This window comes from Siphateles boraxobius, unplaced genomic scaffold, assembly GCF_051911475.1.
Source record: "Siphateles boraxobius isolate OS27281-9 unplaced genomic scaffold, OSU_SipBor_1 25, whole genome shotgun sequence".
NCBI lineage: Eukaryota > Metazoa > Chordata > Actinopteri > Cypriniformes > Leuciscidae > Siphateles > Siphateles boraxobius.
This window is the reverse complement of record NW_027508866.1, coordinates 11,415,410-11,430,425: the sequence shown is the minus strand read 5'-3', so window position 1 is coordinate 11,430,425 and position 15,016 is coordinate 11,415,410. Positions and strand designations below refer to the sequence as shown.

Sequence of the window (15,016 nt, the reverse complement as noted above, 5' to 3'; positions counted from 1 at the left end):
TTGTACTATTCTTTTTCCATTTCTACAGTTAGGATTACATGATCCCCACAATTTATTAAGTCTTGAATTTTGTCTCTTTAAAATGGGCAGCAATTTTTTCTGCTTCATATTTGACTGGGATATTTATGTTTAAATGTCAGTGTAATTTTAATATTAAAGAATTTTCAAAATAGTTATTTTATGTGGTGGTGTATGGATGGTGACACTTTGTTCTTGTTTTGTGGCAGGCAAAGGCTGCCCAGTAATATGAAAATGAAAAATGAATTGTGGTACATCACATGTAATTCATTTATTTTGATGTGAGGATGTTGAAGTTAGCGAACCTTTAGCTTGTATTTTAATTGAGTGTTGGTTTTACCCAGTGGAGATAATCTAGTAGCACAGCACACTGAAATGAGGCCCATTCAATTACATTTTCCTTGCTGGTAATGAACCATTTGTGAAATGTCACTGCTGATGCTCTAACGTACTATAAAAAGACCATCACCTGGTTCTTACATGATTTTTGTATGCATGATTAATGTGCCGTTTTAAGGTGATTGAAGATCAGATGTTGAATGAATGGTTATGATTTTTAGAACGATTACACATCTGTTGGCTCTGTTAAACACGTTGTTATGCATTACTGATGCAATGAAAATCCCTTTTTTTGTTTGCAGCCATGCTTAGTTGATATTCAGTTCATCATTCTTGATCTGTATTCATGCTCTGCTAATGGCCGATATTGATTACTGACTTCCATCAGATAAGAAAACTGTTATGTACTATACCATTTGCATGATTAGAGTTGAGAGAATAACGGTGCAGTTGGAAAGGGGAGATTTGATTTGTAGCTAAGCCGTTTTAGACTGTTTGGAAGTTTTTGGTTAAGAAAGTTGTAACTTCTTTAGTAATAACATTTTATAGATGTAAGAATCAAAAAATGGTAGTAGTTGTGAACAGATTAGCATGGTAGTGGAGCTCAACACTACAGGCTTTTACCAGATTTACGGCAGATGGAGAGAGTAAGCCTAGGTGATTGAATGAAGTCATGTCCTCCACGCAGCCCTGATCTGTGCTTGAGAGCTGGCTATATTAATTCAAATGAAATTAGATGAAATGCAGCCTTCAGCCAGGGTCACCAAAGGATCCATTCGTTTAAAGAATTACTTTGATCACTGGAAAACGAGCATATATTACTGTTAATGGGGGATTTCTGAATGGCCCATCCATGCCAGCAATATTAATTTGTTGACTTCAGTGCCGCTTTTCATTTGAATTATTATTCCTTGTGCTATACACATTTGTAATATTTTTCAATCCCACAAATCAAAGCATTGGTGATACCCCTAGGGAAATTCGCACTCTTTTATAGGTGTGACATGACATCTAAACAATCCTCTGTTATATAATGCAGTGTAACACACCCTTTAGCTTCATTCAACTTGTTGTATTGTGTGAAATGTCCTTTTAAAAGCTGATTCACAACCAGTCCCCTGTTTGTGACTAAAGAGAAGAACTTCATGGGACTGATCTCAGGTTAATAGCTAGATGCAACCTTTTCAACAGGGATGGGCAACTTCGATAGTGACGAGGGCCAACATTATTTCTTTCTTTCATACCAAGTTGCTAATTTCAAATTACTAATCCACACTCACATCTTTTACACAGTCTTGCCCAATTTTCTTTCTACTAAGGAAAATCAATTAATAATGAATGTAATTTATTTTAAAGATTTTATTAACCATAAAACTTAAGAAATTATGCTTAAACAAATGGCAAACTTTGTCAGTTGAAAAGCAATATTAGCCTACACCAACAAGCAAATGAAAACATGATACATCTCAATTGCATTGTCTCTAAATTTGCAACAAACGAACGTATATGTCCTAATTTTTTATTACACGCCTAGAGAACCTTCTCAACTCCACCTCAAATTTAAAAATGGCTGGGCTGATAATAGAGCTCTCTGGAATGTAATACAAATGAGTCAGTCATTTTCTTGGTAATGCAAGATTTTACACACGATATGCGATGTAAATAGCGACTGCATTATGGAGGATAATTAGATATTTATTATAATTGTATTATTAATTTGTTCACATTTCTCCAGGCAACAGACAAGTGACCGATCCTGAGTGGCGACGTCACTACACGCACTCTAGCAGCCCTTTTTGGCACAGTTGGCTAATTCTGGGCCGAAAACAGTTTGTAATCGTGCCGTACCAGGGAAATGTGGAAATACTGGAAGAACCATTCCTTAACATTCTTAGAACCGTTCGGCCATAAGGTAGAAAAGCAGCAGTGCAGTGGTGTAATGGCAATTTACATTAAAATCTTTCGTTACAGATTTCGTTTCCAAACAAATTAAACATATGGGTGACTCCTTGAACTTGGTAAAAAGATGAACCGTTTACCATCTTGACTGGAAAACATAATGTTCATTGTCATTTTTTGTGTGTTTTTTTGCTAATTTTAGTCAACTTTCACCTTAGGTTGCACATCCTACGCTGTAATTAATACAGGGATCGGCTGAAAAAATAGCGACCCCTCCTGGTTTGATTCAGTAATCTGAACGCAGTCTTTCCATTTACTTTAAATTTGATCATCCGAGTGGTCCAGCGGGCCGTATTTAAAGACATTGTGGCCCAGCGGGCCGTACTTAAAGAAATTGTGGCCCATAAAAAAAAAATAAAACTGGACTTTCTTGTTCTAAAGTTTCAGCTGTGTCACTGTCAATGTCTGAGGGCTGAGTCAACTTGAAACTTTAGAAACATCCAACATGTACGAAGTACTTCACAATAACTTTTGGTCATTTTTTTCAGCATTCATCAAGATATTTTTTATTTCTTCATTACTTTTTACATACCTGTATTTATTATTGTTATATATTAGTTTAATATTTGTTTATTATTCATTTTTACTTAGTTTATTATTAGTATTTATTTATTTTACACACTGTTAATTTTGAACACACATTTTGCTGTTTAGACATGTCATGGTAATAGCAACACCACATCCTTAGCTGAAGGTGACAACTGAATGTAGACTTTATGTAAATTCATGTCACTTCATTTCTGGTCATTCTTGATTTACAAAGAAATGGCGTTTACAATGCAACATCAAGTTTTTAAGAGGAGCTTAAAAACTGTTGGCCAGTCTGGATTCGGTTTTTAAAAAAAGGCATTCCTACAGGCAGATGCTTTATTTTTGTGGTTTGTCTGACTCTTGAGTCCCCGCCTGTACAAAACACCACTGTTATCTGCTCTGTTAGTTGTCATTTACTTAATGATGTTCATTCCAAGAATAGATGATCTCTGATGTATTCGTCTTGAGCCTTAATGAGGTCATGTATCATACATATATTCTCATACCACAGAAATCTGTCATTGAGCACATTTACATGCACATCAATATGCTGATAACTCACAAAAATCAGCTTATTGAAGTAACCTGTTGTCTGGGTTTACATGCAAACCAATAACCCGACAACGCAAATAAACAGTGTTTACGAGACTATTAATAAATCAGTTTATTTCCTGGTAATGACTTCAAAACGTAATAGTTTGCGTATCTGACTCAGTGTTTCATTTATGTCAGTTGCAGTGTTAAATAAAGCATTACAAACCGAAGAAGAGTATAGCAACATGTCTGCGGGAAACTTACAGCTTATATATTATCCTCTTGTGCAGTTACAGATGCAGAATTTTGACTGTACCACTTCTGCTGCTGCATGAGATTTCAAGAAAAGAGTGTGATCAAGTTTGCAATATATTTCCTCCTACCATACTGCAAAATACTCTCCCTGTCTGGATGCACTTAAATTCACAGTAATGTACGCGTTCCTGTCACATATCTATGGTGGCAGAGAAGTGCAAAACAAACTACAATTCTGGAAACGCAATGCAAAGGCTAAAAACAAATGAACAAGTTAGAAAACGCAATAACATTCCTGAAAACAAAATAACAAATCAGAAAACACATCGACAAGTCAGACAAAACGGAAAAGGTAGGTATTCGCGGGACTGTGAATGGAATACTGACCGCTGATTGGACGAGACATCTGTCAATTAAGACATGCAGAAAGTACAGCAGACTGCAGCAGGAGGAAGTCGATTCGCGTGTGGATGTGTAAATATTAGAGCTGTCTATTTAACCGGCTAATTTAGTGCGATTATTATGGAGGAAATAAAACTTTTTATTTTAAGATCTTCCTACCACTATGTGGTTTGGTCACACAAAATTATAAAAGAACTCGATCTGGTAAAGTGGGAGAGTGGCATGTAGCAAGAACAGCAGATTTAGCTTTTGACGCGAATGACCTGAGTTCGAGTCCCTCGAGTGACAAATTGTAATTCACAATATTATCTTCTTGTTTATTGATCTGAATAAAATTTATCATCACATGTGGAAAAAACAGCACTCTTGCTTGTGTGCTTAACTACAGACTACCATATTTTATAAAACAAAAGCTCAATCAGGGGCATTGCCCCTATATTTGGCATTTTAGGGGCATTATAACTGCATTCTAATAGTGTTTATGTTTGTTTTTTGAAATGTGAGTAACATGCGCGATAATGTCAGCTCGCAGCCTCGCACATCAGCTATGATGATCAGTTTATGCTTAAGCTGTTTATGACCTTACTCCGATCAAGGAAAACGGGTTAACGCATTTCCATGATCACGTGCATTGTCAGTTTATTAAGCATAATCTGGTTAAGAACATGCATGTAAACGCGATTCTGCATTGCATGGGCTTTGAGTGATAATCCCCACAGTGATGTCAAAACCATGCAATGATGTGAAAAAAAACATCCTCATATTTATAGATGTAAGAGTGATGCAAATGATTGGTTTTGGAAATAAGCTGCATCTTCCTTGTTGTTAAAAACCATCATTTTGTTGTTCTTTTCAGGCTCAGCCTGTGGACTACAGATCACATCCACTGGTCCTACATCCATTGAGAAAGCCAGCGGAGAGACTGTGAAGCTGGACTGTCAGTTTACTCTTGCCACTGATGATTCTGGGCCTCTGGACATTGAGTGGAGCCTGCAACCCTCCGACAACCAGAATGAAGAGAAAGTGGTGAGTATCTCATAACAATCACATTAAAGTATGTGAGAGAGAATGTCTCTCTAGGGGAAAGCATATTTGATTTCTCATTATTCAAAAGCCCCTGGGAGGTTTAGGTTTGACTTTGTCCCTTGTGCCCCATTGCTGCTTTTCCTGTCACAAGTTCTTGTTTTCAGAAAAAAAAACAAGCACACAAAACTAGTTTGACTGCCTCTATTGTATGAAGCAGAACAGTAACATTCCTTCTAAGTTATGTGTTCATTAACATGAGCAGCTCATGATCTAATGTTTTTAGTGTCCCATACAGGAACCGGTTACACACTATCATCAACATCATACAAATAATTATTATATTTTATAATCATATTAATATATTTTCACAACATTTTTGGGCGAATTGTGCAGAAACAAGCATTGCAAATATGGAACTTTTTCTTATACTTCCCCCCAGTCCCCCCCCCCCCCCCCCCCCTGCTGGTTTGTGAGTACCAGATCGGTCAGTAAGGGAAATGCTGCACACCACTTTGGGTGTTTTATGAACACGTCCTGTTGTTTTAGTGCTCTGTAAAGTTGTTCCCTGAATGGATATGTGTGTGGCTCCACATAAAGGGTCTGATGAATGTGAATTTGAGTTTTATTGGTTTTGGCAGCTCTTAGTTGATGTCATGTATTGATGTTTTTTGTGTTTGTATCTAAGTGATTATAAGTTCACTTCACTGTGAATTGTAGTCCGCAGAGGCACTGCTTTTTTTCTTGATCCACACAAATGCTATCTCTGTAATATAGACCATAATTAAACCGTCCCTCACTTTACAAAAGGCTGATTTCGGCTGAACATTGGGCTTGCAGGTAGAGAAGGAGCCAGCTATACTGCTGGTCTGCTGCAGCCCCTTCATGCAGAGATTACCTCATACTCTTTCTCTCCAGAGATTATGCATTTAGCTGGGGACAGAATTGGGTCAGGAGCCCTCGATGGTCGATCTCCCTTTGGTATCCTTGCACCTCTCTTCCTATCTTCTCTCACATGCTCCATCTACTCCATCTTTTTTCTTCTCAATGCTCCTTCATTTCTTCTGTCGTTTTACACCTAATATTTCATTCTATTTTTATCGTTCTCCCTTTCCCCTCACACTTCTGTTCCTCTCAATTGCTCATTTTGCTGTTTGCTGGGCCGTCCTCATGGGTATAGACCTGCACTCTTCCCCCTCCATTCTGCCAGGCTTTGCCCCAGGACTTGAGATTTGTCTTTGACCCACTTCATCGTTTTTAATGGTTTATAAGAAGTTGAAGGTTGAACGCGGGCTAGGTCCATGTTTTTATTTTTGGAGAAAGTTCTAACAGTTATTGTGCCCCACTTTGTCCAGTGCTTTGCAATGCTTACTTTGGAAGCTATTATTTAAAGTATCTACATATTCACACTTTTCCAGATCATTTATATAGCTATATCGTGCTTCGAATGGCAAATATGGCCTGTATATGTTAGTATTGTTAGCGAGCACACCATAGTTACGTATTTATTTCGAAACATAATTAACCAAGGGTCCCAAAACCCTCCAAACAAATGATTTTACTAAACAGAAGATCTACTTGAAGAAACAGATCTACTTGTATCTACCTGTAAACGACACAAAGTACATAGAATAAAAAAATAATACCCTGGTTGATGAGTGATGATCTTCCAGAGCTGTTTCAGCTGTGCACTCTAATTCTATTGCGCATGGTAAATCAAGACCTGTCAGCAAAACTATTTAAAATCAGTTTTTTTCTTTTACCTCCTTGGTTGGGGAAGTAATCGTCTTCGCTAAAGTGAGCACTGCACACACGATAATCCTTCATTCTGGGTATTTTAGATCCCGCAGAGTAGCCGATGGCAACCAGCCAAAGCTGTCTCGTAGCTATATCCGAAACAGGAAAACGATGAGATCTGAACGGTGATCCCGGCACATTCTTGTGGTCACAGCCTGAAAATGTACAAGTTCGCACCATCGTTCATTTTCTACTTTTTACGTCGTTTCGTAATCGATTGTTTAAACACTATGGAACAGCTGATCGTAACGTGCGCACTGTTGACGTTGACAGCAGCGCGGATTGATAGAAATTAGGGATGCACCGATCCGATACTCAGCATCGGTATCGGCTCCGATACTGCCATTTTTGCCGGATCGGGTATCGGTCAGATGAGGCCGATCCAAATCCGATATTGTGCGTCTACTATTCTGTGTTATAGTTAACCCACAAAAGGCACAAATATTTGCCCCACAAAAGGCACAAAAACATTATAAAGCACCATAAAGTTTTCGTGAACTATCTTATAAGTGTTCTGAAGCCATTATGTAGTATAATGTGAGATATAAATTAATATTTAAGTCATTAAATTCAAGATCACGTAAACTTTTTCCCTCTGCTGCGGCTGTCAGTCATTCTCCATTCAGCATCAAACAGCGCGTCACGTTCGGGTACGACAGTCAACATGATGAAACTCTCTCCAAGATGATTCAATGTTAATATTATTATACATGATCTGTAGATAAAGGTCTATGGTTTCGCATAAAACAACTTTATATTGCTGGACTTTATTGCTGTAACTAAATCATGTTACTTTCTACCGTGTGTCTGTTAGATCACTACACTGGAGTCAGAGCACTATCATTGTTCTTCACGTGCACAGTAACTGATATTTAAAACTGTTAAAAGAAAAGGCTCAATAAACTATTGCATAGAGATAGATACTGTATAATACACTACGCATCAATATGTATTTCCTTTGTGCTTTGAACTTTTCAATGCGGACTCGACGTGCTGCGCGCTGTGACTCCGTGTTGCTTCAAGCGCATCATTCTGCGCTCGGGATGCGCATAAGCGCTTTGTGCCGCACTGTACTGGAGCCTTTTGCGCAATGAAGGATTATTAATAGCCTTTCTTGTTCTGTCCTATCTATCATATGTTGCTGCCTCATTAAACAGCTGTGCTATACATTTAAAACATGTCTCAAATTACATAGCCTAGGCTACTATAAAAAATTATCTTTTTGATTTTTGTTATCTTGTTTTTCATGAATGTATTTTACAACAATATAAAGAGCAATGTGTAACGTTTTACAAGATTTAGTGTTACACTTATTGTCTCTTACTTGTTCCCCACTAAATGTTTTTTTTTTCACTAAATGTTCAGATTTTATACAATTATTGTGCACTCGTGATATTTCTAGACTAGATTTTACTGCTGAACTATCCACTAATCTAGTTTATAATAGCATTTTTGTCATATATTATGATCATATATTTTTTGGATTTGTTGTTTTTCTTTATAATGAAGTTGTCTGTATTAAGTAGATGGTGTTTATCTCACAAAAGAGTGATTATCAGTTCAACACACAGTTATTGAAATTCTACCTGATTTAAAAAAAAAAACTGCGCTGGTATCGGATTGGTATCGGTATCGGCCGATACTCAGAATTTTGGGATCGGATCGGATCGGTTTTGAAAAAGCGGTATCGTTGCATCCCTAATAGAAATGGAAAGAAAATAGTGCCGATTAAAACTGAGGTATGAATTTTGACCGGCGTGTTTTTTGTGTGTTAAATTAATCAAGCTTTGAAACGCAAATAATTTTTTCACGTAAAAACGCATCTCTTGTGTGGATTGGTTTACTTGTAATAGCTCTTTTTATTCTCAAACACGTCCCTCAATTTAGCAACAGTAGAGACTGCATTTTGCAACAAACTCAATTGTGCTGATTCTGTTATTAAATTTGGGTCGTAGGGAGAAATGACAGCGCACCGCTGTGAAGGGAAGGAAGTTGTGCTAGACAGAACGTGGCTAGTTTTTAATGGTTGTACCTCAAATATCATCTTTTTATAATCCTTGTAAGCTGAATTTGAAAATGAAATTTGATTAATTTCACAAGCCTAAAGTGTAACCATACGTTTGAATGTTTATTTTTTTTGGCTATCGGCACTAATTAGGCAGAGGCTTTTGTGCTGTGTGTGCTGTAGCTCCACGTGTGCGAGATCTCTCTCTTTTGAATTGTAAATGTAAAAATGCATCACAGATAGGTGGTTTAATATTAACGCATATAGAAATAAATAGCTAAATAGATTTTTGCAAGATAACGTGTCTATAGCAATAATAAATGTGTATTTTCTTAATTTCTCTAGTACCGACAGCAGAACCGGTAATGTCGGAGCTTATCGATACTGCGGTCTTTCATAATTTAGTCCCGTTTAAAACCGGGTTTCGGTACCCATTACTAATCCCTACCCAATATACCCACTGTAGTAAGTTTCATTCAATAGGTGAAGGAAGAAGACTGGGTCTGCTTGTTTGAGACTCGTGATTTTATTTCTAAGTAACAGTAGATCACAAAATAACACAAATCCGCGCTGTGGCGCTTCTCAAAACACAATCAAAAATAACTTCCCACCAGCGCTCTTCAGAGCTTTAAAACAGTCCAACTCTTCCCACTGGCTTTCGCTCACGAATTTCAGGCAGTCCCTCTCTCGCTTCCCATTTCCCAGGTGGCCTTTATCCGGTCTCTTCACGTCAATTACTGAAACGAGACACAGGTGTTTGTCATTTGCACTTGACCCACTTACGCACGGCTCGTCTCCTTTCTCTCTGTCCCAGACCTTGCTGAACCACACCCCCCTTGCCACACCCTCTAAAAAAAAAAAGATGTGAGCTTCAATTGTTTTGCGGTACAAACAAAAGCGTGGCTCAAAAGCATCATGTACGGCAGCACATTTTCACAAAAATTGTTTGGTATTGATTTTTTCTCTTGCTATGAAAATGAGCACTTCTAATATGGCAGCGAATTTTAAAGCTCTTGTTAAGTGATGGTCACATTCCTTACATTCACTCTAAAGCCAAGATTCTCAGCTTTAAAACGACACCAATTTTGTATTTGCAAGTTGCTGAATATTCAGCTTTACCATCACAGGACTAAATAGCGAAAAGAAAAATATCTATGTATATGTGATTCATAAACATAAAAAAATCTTGTCAACCCCAAAGTTTTGAACAGTAGTGCATGTCTTCTGTTGACAGTTGTTAAGTGATTGGCCATGAAAAGCTAGATGTAAATGTAGCTCAATGAAAATGAATACAGGAGAAAACTTCTTCCTTCAAAACAACAACAGTTTCTATTTTTTTTAGTGCCAGAACTAAAACAATGAATTAACCTTGAATGCAGAACCCAATATCCAATGATTGTATTCATTGTGAAGGTCTTTGGGACACAGTGAAGTGTGAATGATTCTCTTGTTTGTGGGACGCTGCTGACGAGTTGACGAAATCCATACAAAACTGCATTGGTCATTAGCGTTAGCATTATAGTGAAGAATGGATGGGAAATGGGGGTAACACTCACGGTACATGCACTGTAGTTCCATAATCTCTTACACAGCACCTGCAATTGCACAATAGTCCTGCTGTGATTTGAGCCTGAGAGTGACAATGGGAAATGCAAAACAAAAGGATTGTTTGGAAAATAGAAGTAAACAAGCATTGATTTTATCATTTCATTTTTACATGTATAAAAGGAGATTGTTTTAAATTACCCCAGTTGCTGTTTTTGTATTCTTTGGGAATTTTGTATTTTCATATCTGCATGTGTGAGTCAGAGAAAGTTTCTAGTTAATTCGAACAGTTTTAAATCAGCATGTATTGTCACTTGAGTAGTTTGAATAATGACACGGCCCATTCAAAAGTTTGGGGTCATTAAGATTTTTTTATGTTTTTGAAGGCTGCATTTATTTAATGAAAAATACAGAAAAAAACAGTAGTATTGTAGTAATATTTCACAAATTAAAATAAAATTTCTATTTTAATATTAATAAATGTGATGCATTTTAAAATAATTTATTTATGTGATGGATTTTTCAGCCTCCGTCTTCTGTGTCACGTGGTCCTTCGGAAAATAATATGTGGTATACAGATTTGATGCTCGAAACATTTCTTATAAATTCTGAAAACAGTTTTGCTGCTTAATATTTTTGTGGAAACCATGATCCTGATGTTAGTTAATTATGTCCTGCAAGTTAACATTAAAATGTTTCAGGGGAACAGCAAGTCACTTCATTGTACAGTTTGCAAAGACAAACAAATTGTCTTTATACCAGGAATGTGCATTTAAGGAAGTTAAGGGTAATTAAAATAGGTTCTTAAATGGGGCATTTTATTCTATCTGTATCTTTGTTTCCCAAATGTAAGTGCTGTGATATTTGGTGCATGCACTAGTTCCAGGTAGCATATACTGCGGGTCAGAGCAGAATCTGTGGTTGTGCAGAGAAGTGTAGACACTGATGTAGACAGGCAGGCCTACAGAAACTGCCCGGGTTATAAAGCAGAGTGATCTCCAACACAGGTGACTCAGTGCTGCTTTGCATTTCAAACAAGCCTGATGTGGCCCTAGAGGAAGTGCACATACCTAAAGGCATACACACACACTCAAGTGTAAACAGATACACAAGTGAACATATGCACACTTTTTTTTTAACAAGTCACACTGTCCTTGAGGACTTTACTCATAAATAGCAGGGAAACTGCACACTGACCCCCTAGGGCTGGGCGATATGGCCAAAAAATCATATTGCGGTATTTTTTGGTTAAATGGCGATATACGATATATATCTCGGTACTTTCTACGTTTTTCTATTTGGATAAAGAAAATCTGTATTTATTTAAAAAAAAATATTTCACATCCTGCTCAATGATATCCAAACAACGTTGATATTGAAGGATATGGAAACAAATATAGTGAATGTAATGTAGGCTATGCAATATATTATGTGCAAAAAGGTGGTTAAAAATCAAATTACATTGTAACATTACAAACTAAAAACAAATATAATTATTTTGTTTTTAAAATGACTAAAGGCTAAATTAAAAATGAAAATAAAAACAAAAGCAAAAATTATATTAGCCTGCATTTGATTACCCCATTATAATGGATACTTTCATAAAAATATACTTGTAGGTTTAAAATTCCACATATGGCACATTTATTGTCTCCAACAACAAATATTTTAGCAATAGCCTATGTATATTTTAGTCAGAATTTTTGCGCTACTGTTCTATTGTACAAAAAATATCGATATATTGTACAAAAAATATCGATATATTGTACAAACTCGATCATTTCTTCTATATTGTGACGCACACTAGATGGCTGCATTGGGATTGATTCCCGCCGGGTCCCGCGGAACTCAACGCAGATCTCGCGGGAGCGGGCGGTTTGAACTTTGCTGTGGGTGGGAATGGGCGGCTAAAAAAAACCCTGTGGGATCGGGAGGTAGCCTAGTGGAGAATGAATCTCAACAAATGACGTGGAAAAGAACCTCAAACGAGGTATTTACAGCCGAAAACGTAAGCAAGGCAAGTCTGACATTTGGAGAAGTTTCTCAATTGTTTGTGACAAAGATGGAAAGGAACTGGACTTTGTTCATTGTGATAGGATATATATATTGACATTGACAATTGATGTATTATCACCGATTCCGACTTGTCAATTACAGCAATGTTTTTGAACGTTTTGTATAGGGCTACTGAATTTTCTTGTGGTAGGCTATATTTGTTTCCCTCTCGGGGTGTTGTTTTGCTTTGCGGCATCATATTTGCTGTGATAGGTCCACAACAGTGCGTTTTTACCTGTCCTTTTCATTATTTAAATTATTGTAGACAGAGTTACGCCTGCATTAAATTTACTGTTGTTGAGATTTTCCCAGAAAACGACGGCTCATTCATTTAAGAAATTTGAAGAGGGACCCTCAAAAGATCTGCAATCATGTATTTGTATGTATTTATTTAAATCTATTTATCTAAATTTATTAGATGTAGAAGAATAGCTAGAAAACAGCAAATAAATAAAAAATAAATAAATAAATTTAAATAAAATCAATTAAATAAAAATACATTTAGATAAATAGATTTAAATAAATACAAATACATGATTGTATTTGATCCTAAAATACGACTGTCTTTTAATGATCAGTGCGTCAGATGCAGGCCAGGGAAACGAAACAAACAACCCCATGAAGCTCTTTAATAATAGCAATACAAATACGTGTTTTTTCTTGCGGGACGGGAGAAGACACAAAATCAATGCATCTCTATAATTGTGCGGGAATAAATTCTAACCAGTTTTGCGGGTGCGGGCGGGAGTGTATATATTGCGGGAGCGGGCAGGACTGTAACGCATACGTTGCGGGAGCGGGCGGTAATGGTCAGAAATTTGGCGGGAGCGGGATGAAGAAAACAGTCCCGCGCAGGTCTCTAACGCACACCCGAGTGTAACATTATCAAAACGGGGGGAAAATAGGGCAGGAACTTTGTTCTGTTGTTTGCTTGTTAATTGAATTTTGAGATGTGGGCTTATCACTCAAAAATGAATTTTTTACTGCGAAAAATGAGTTTCGCAGTAAGATCAATAACATGCATTTACAAAATAGTTAGGGTGAATTTTCTATTTTTTTCTATTTTTACCTTAAAGGCCAGGCTGAAGATCCATGTATAATCATTGGTTTCCTTCTCTTATTTGATTAGACTGCTCATTCCATAGTTGAATGATAAAAAATACATGACGAGAAAAATCTTAAATGAATTCCTTGTCCCTGATTGCTATTGTATCTTTTGGTCTCTGCCTTGAGCAGACATTGTTTGGCTTTTTGAATTGAAGTATGTTATATAGTACCTGTGTTGCTCCAGTTTTCCTTATCCCTTTTTTATTACATTTTTATGGTGGCCCAGTATTGTACAACACAACGAAATTTAGAAAGCAAACATAAGTTCACAACGAAACAAAATTAAGCCACAACGGAAAATGTACAACACAAATGGAAATGAGCCACAACACAACAGAAAATGTACAACACAACGGAAAATGAACAACACAATGAAATAAAGCCTTAACACAACGAAAATTCTCCCAACCACTAGAGGGCTCTCGGAGCGCGATAAAGTTAGTTTTCCATGCCTCTGTTCTATAGAGTCACCAGCAGTTTAAAAAATATATCAACACCACGATTAGTTTTAACAGTATGTAGCTAACCTTTGTATATCGACATTTATTAATTCAAAATCACCTACATGCATTATAGCTACATATTTATACTCTAGAATTAGACCTGTAGCGATAATCAATAAATCAATTAATCGCACGATAAAAAAAAATGAGCTCGATAATTTTTCTGGCCGCGGTAATTTCCAATTGCATGCTTGTTTGTTTTCCTCGTCTCTCTCTCTACCAAAGAGACTGGATGACAATATCAACGCTGACCGGCGACTGCTACACATTGATTTTCGAAAAAATTTTTAATTATGTTTTTTTTTTTACTTTGCCTATTTACAATCATAATTTGATTGCAGAGCGCAGTAGCGCAAGCATTACCTCTCGCTCGTACCTCTCTCGCGCGCGCGTGCGCGCGCTCTCTCACCCTCATATAAGGTGCCGTCTAGGGCTTAAATCAAACTTCATTCACGCACATATATATGAAACACTTGCATACACTTATATTAAGTAGTCAAACATACATGTATACTGCTGAATGCTCAAACAAATACATATGAAAGGCACAACGACATACCAAAAGTCGCTCACGCACATACACGCAAACTACACACACAAGATGCGCGCACACACAAACTCTCCACGCACATATGAGACGCGCGCGCACACACAAACTCCCGCACACACTCATATGAGACGCGCGCGCACACAAACTCTCCACGCACGTACTCATGAGACGCGAGCACGCACACACAAACTCGCGCACAAACTCAATGAGACGGAGCACACACACACACACACACACAAACTCTCCACGCACATACTCATATGAGACACGAGCACACACACACACACACACAAACTAGCGCACATACTCATGAGACGCATGTTCACACAGTACATGATATGATTCTCAGTGTGAACGGAAGTCACACATTGGTAAGTGCATTTTTTGTTAACA

General features: G+C 37.3%; 1 protein-coding gene across 1 annotated transcript in view; it reads left to right on the top strand.

Annotated features, from left to right (window-relative positions):
* The window catches only part of cxadr (CXADR Ig-like cell adhesion molecule), a 72,051-nt gene that overhangs the window by 39,628 nt on the left and 17,407 nt on the right, over positions 1-15,016 (top strand). Inside the window, exon 2 of the mRNA XM_077242624.1 lies at positions 4,895-5,064. Coding sequence (XP_077098739.1) covers positions 4,895-5,064 — 170 coding nt within the window. The remainder of the gene's footprint in view (positions 1-4,894; positions 5,065-15,016) is intronic.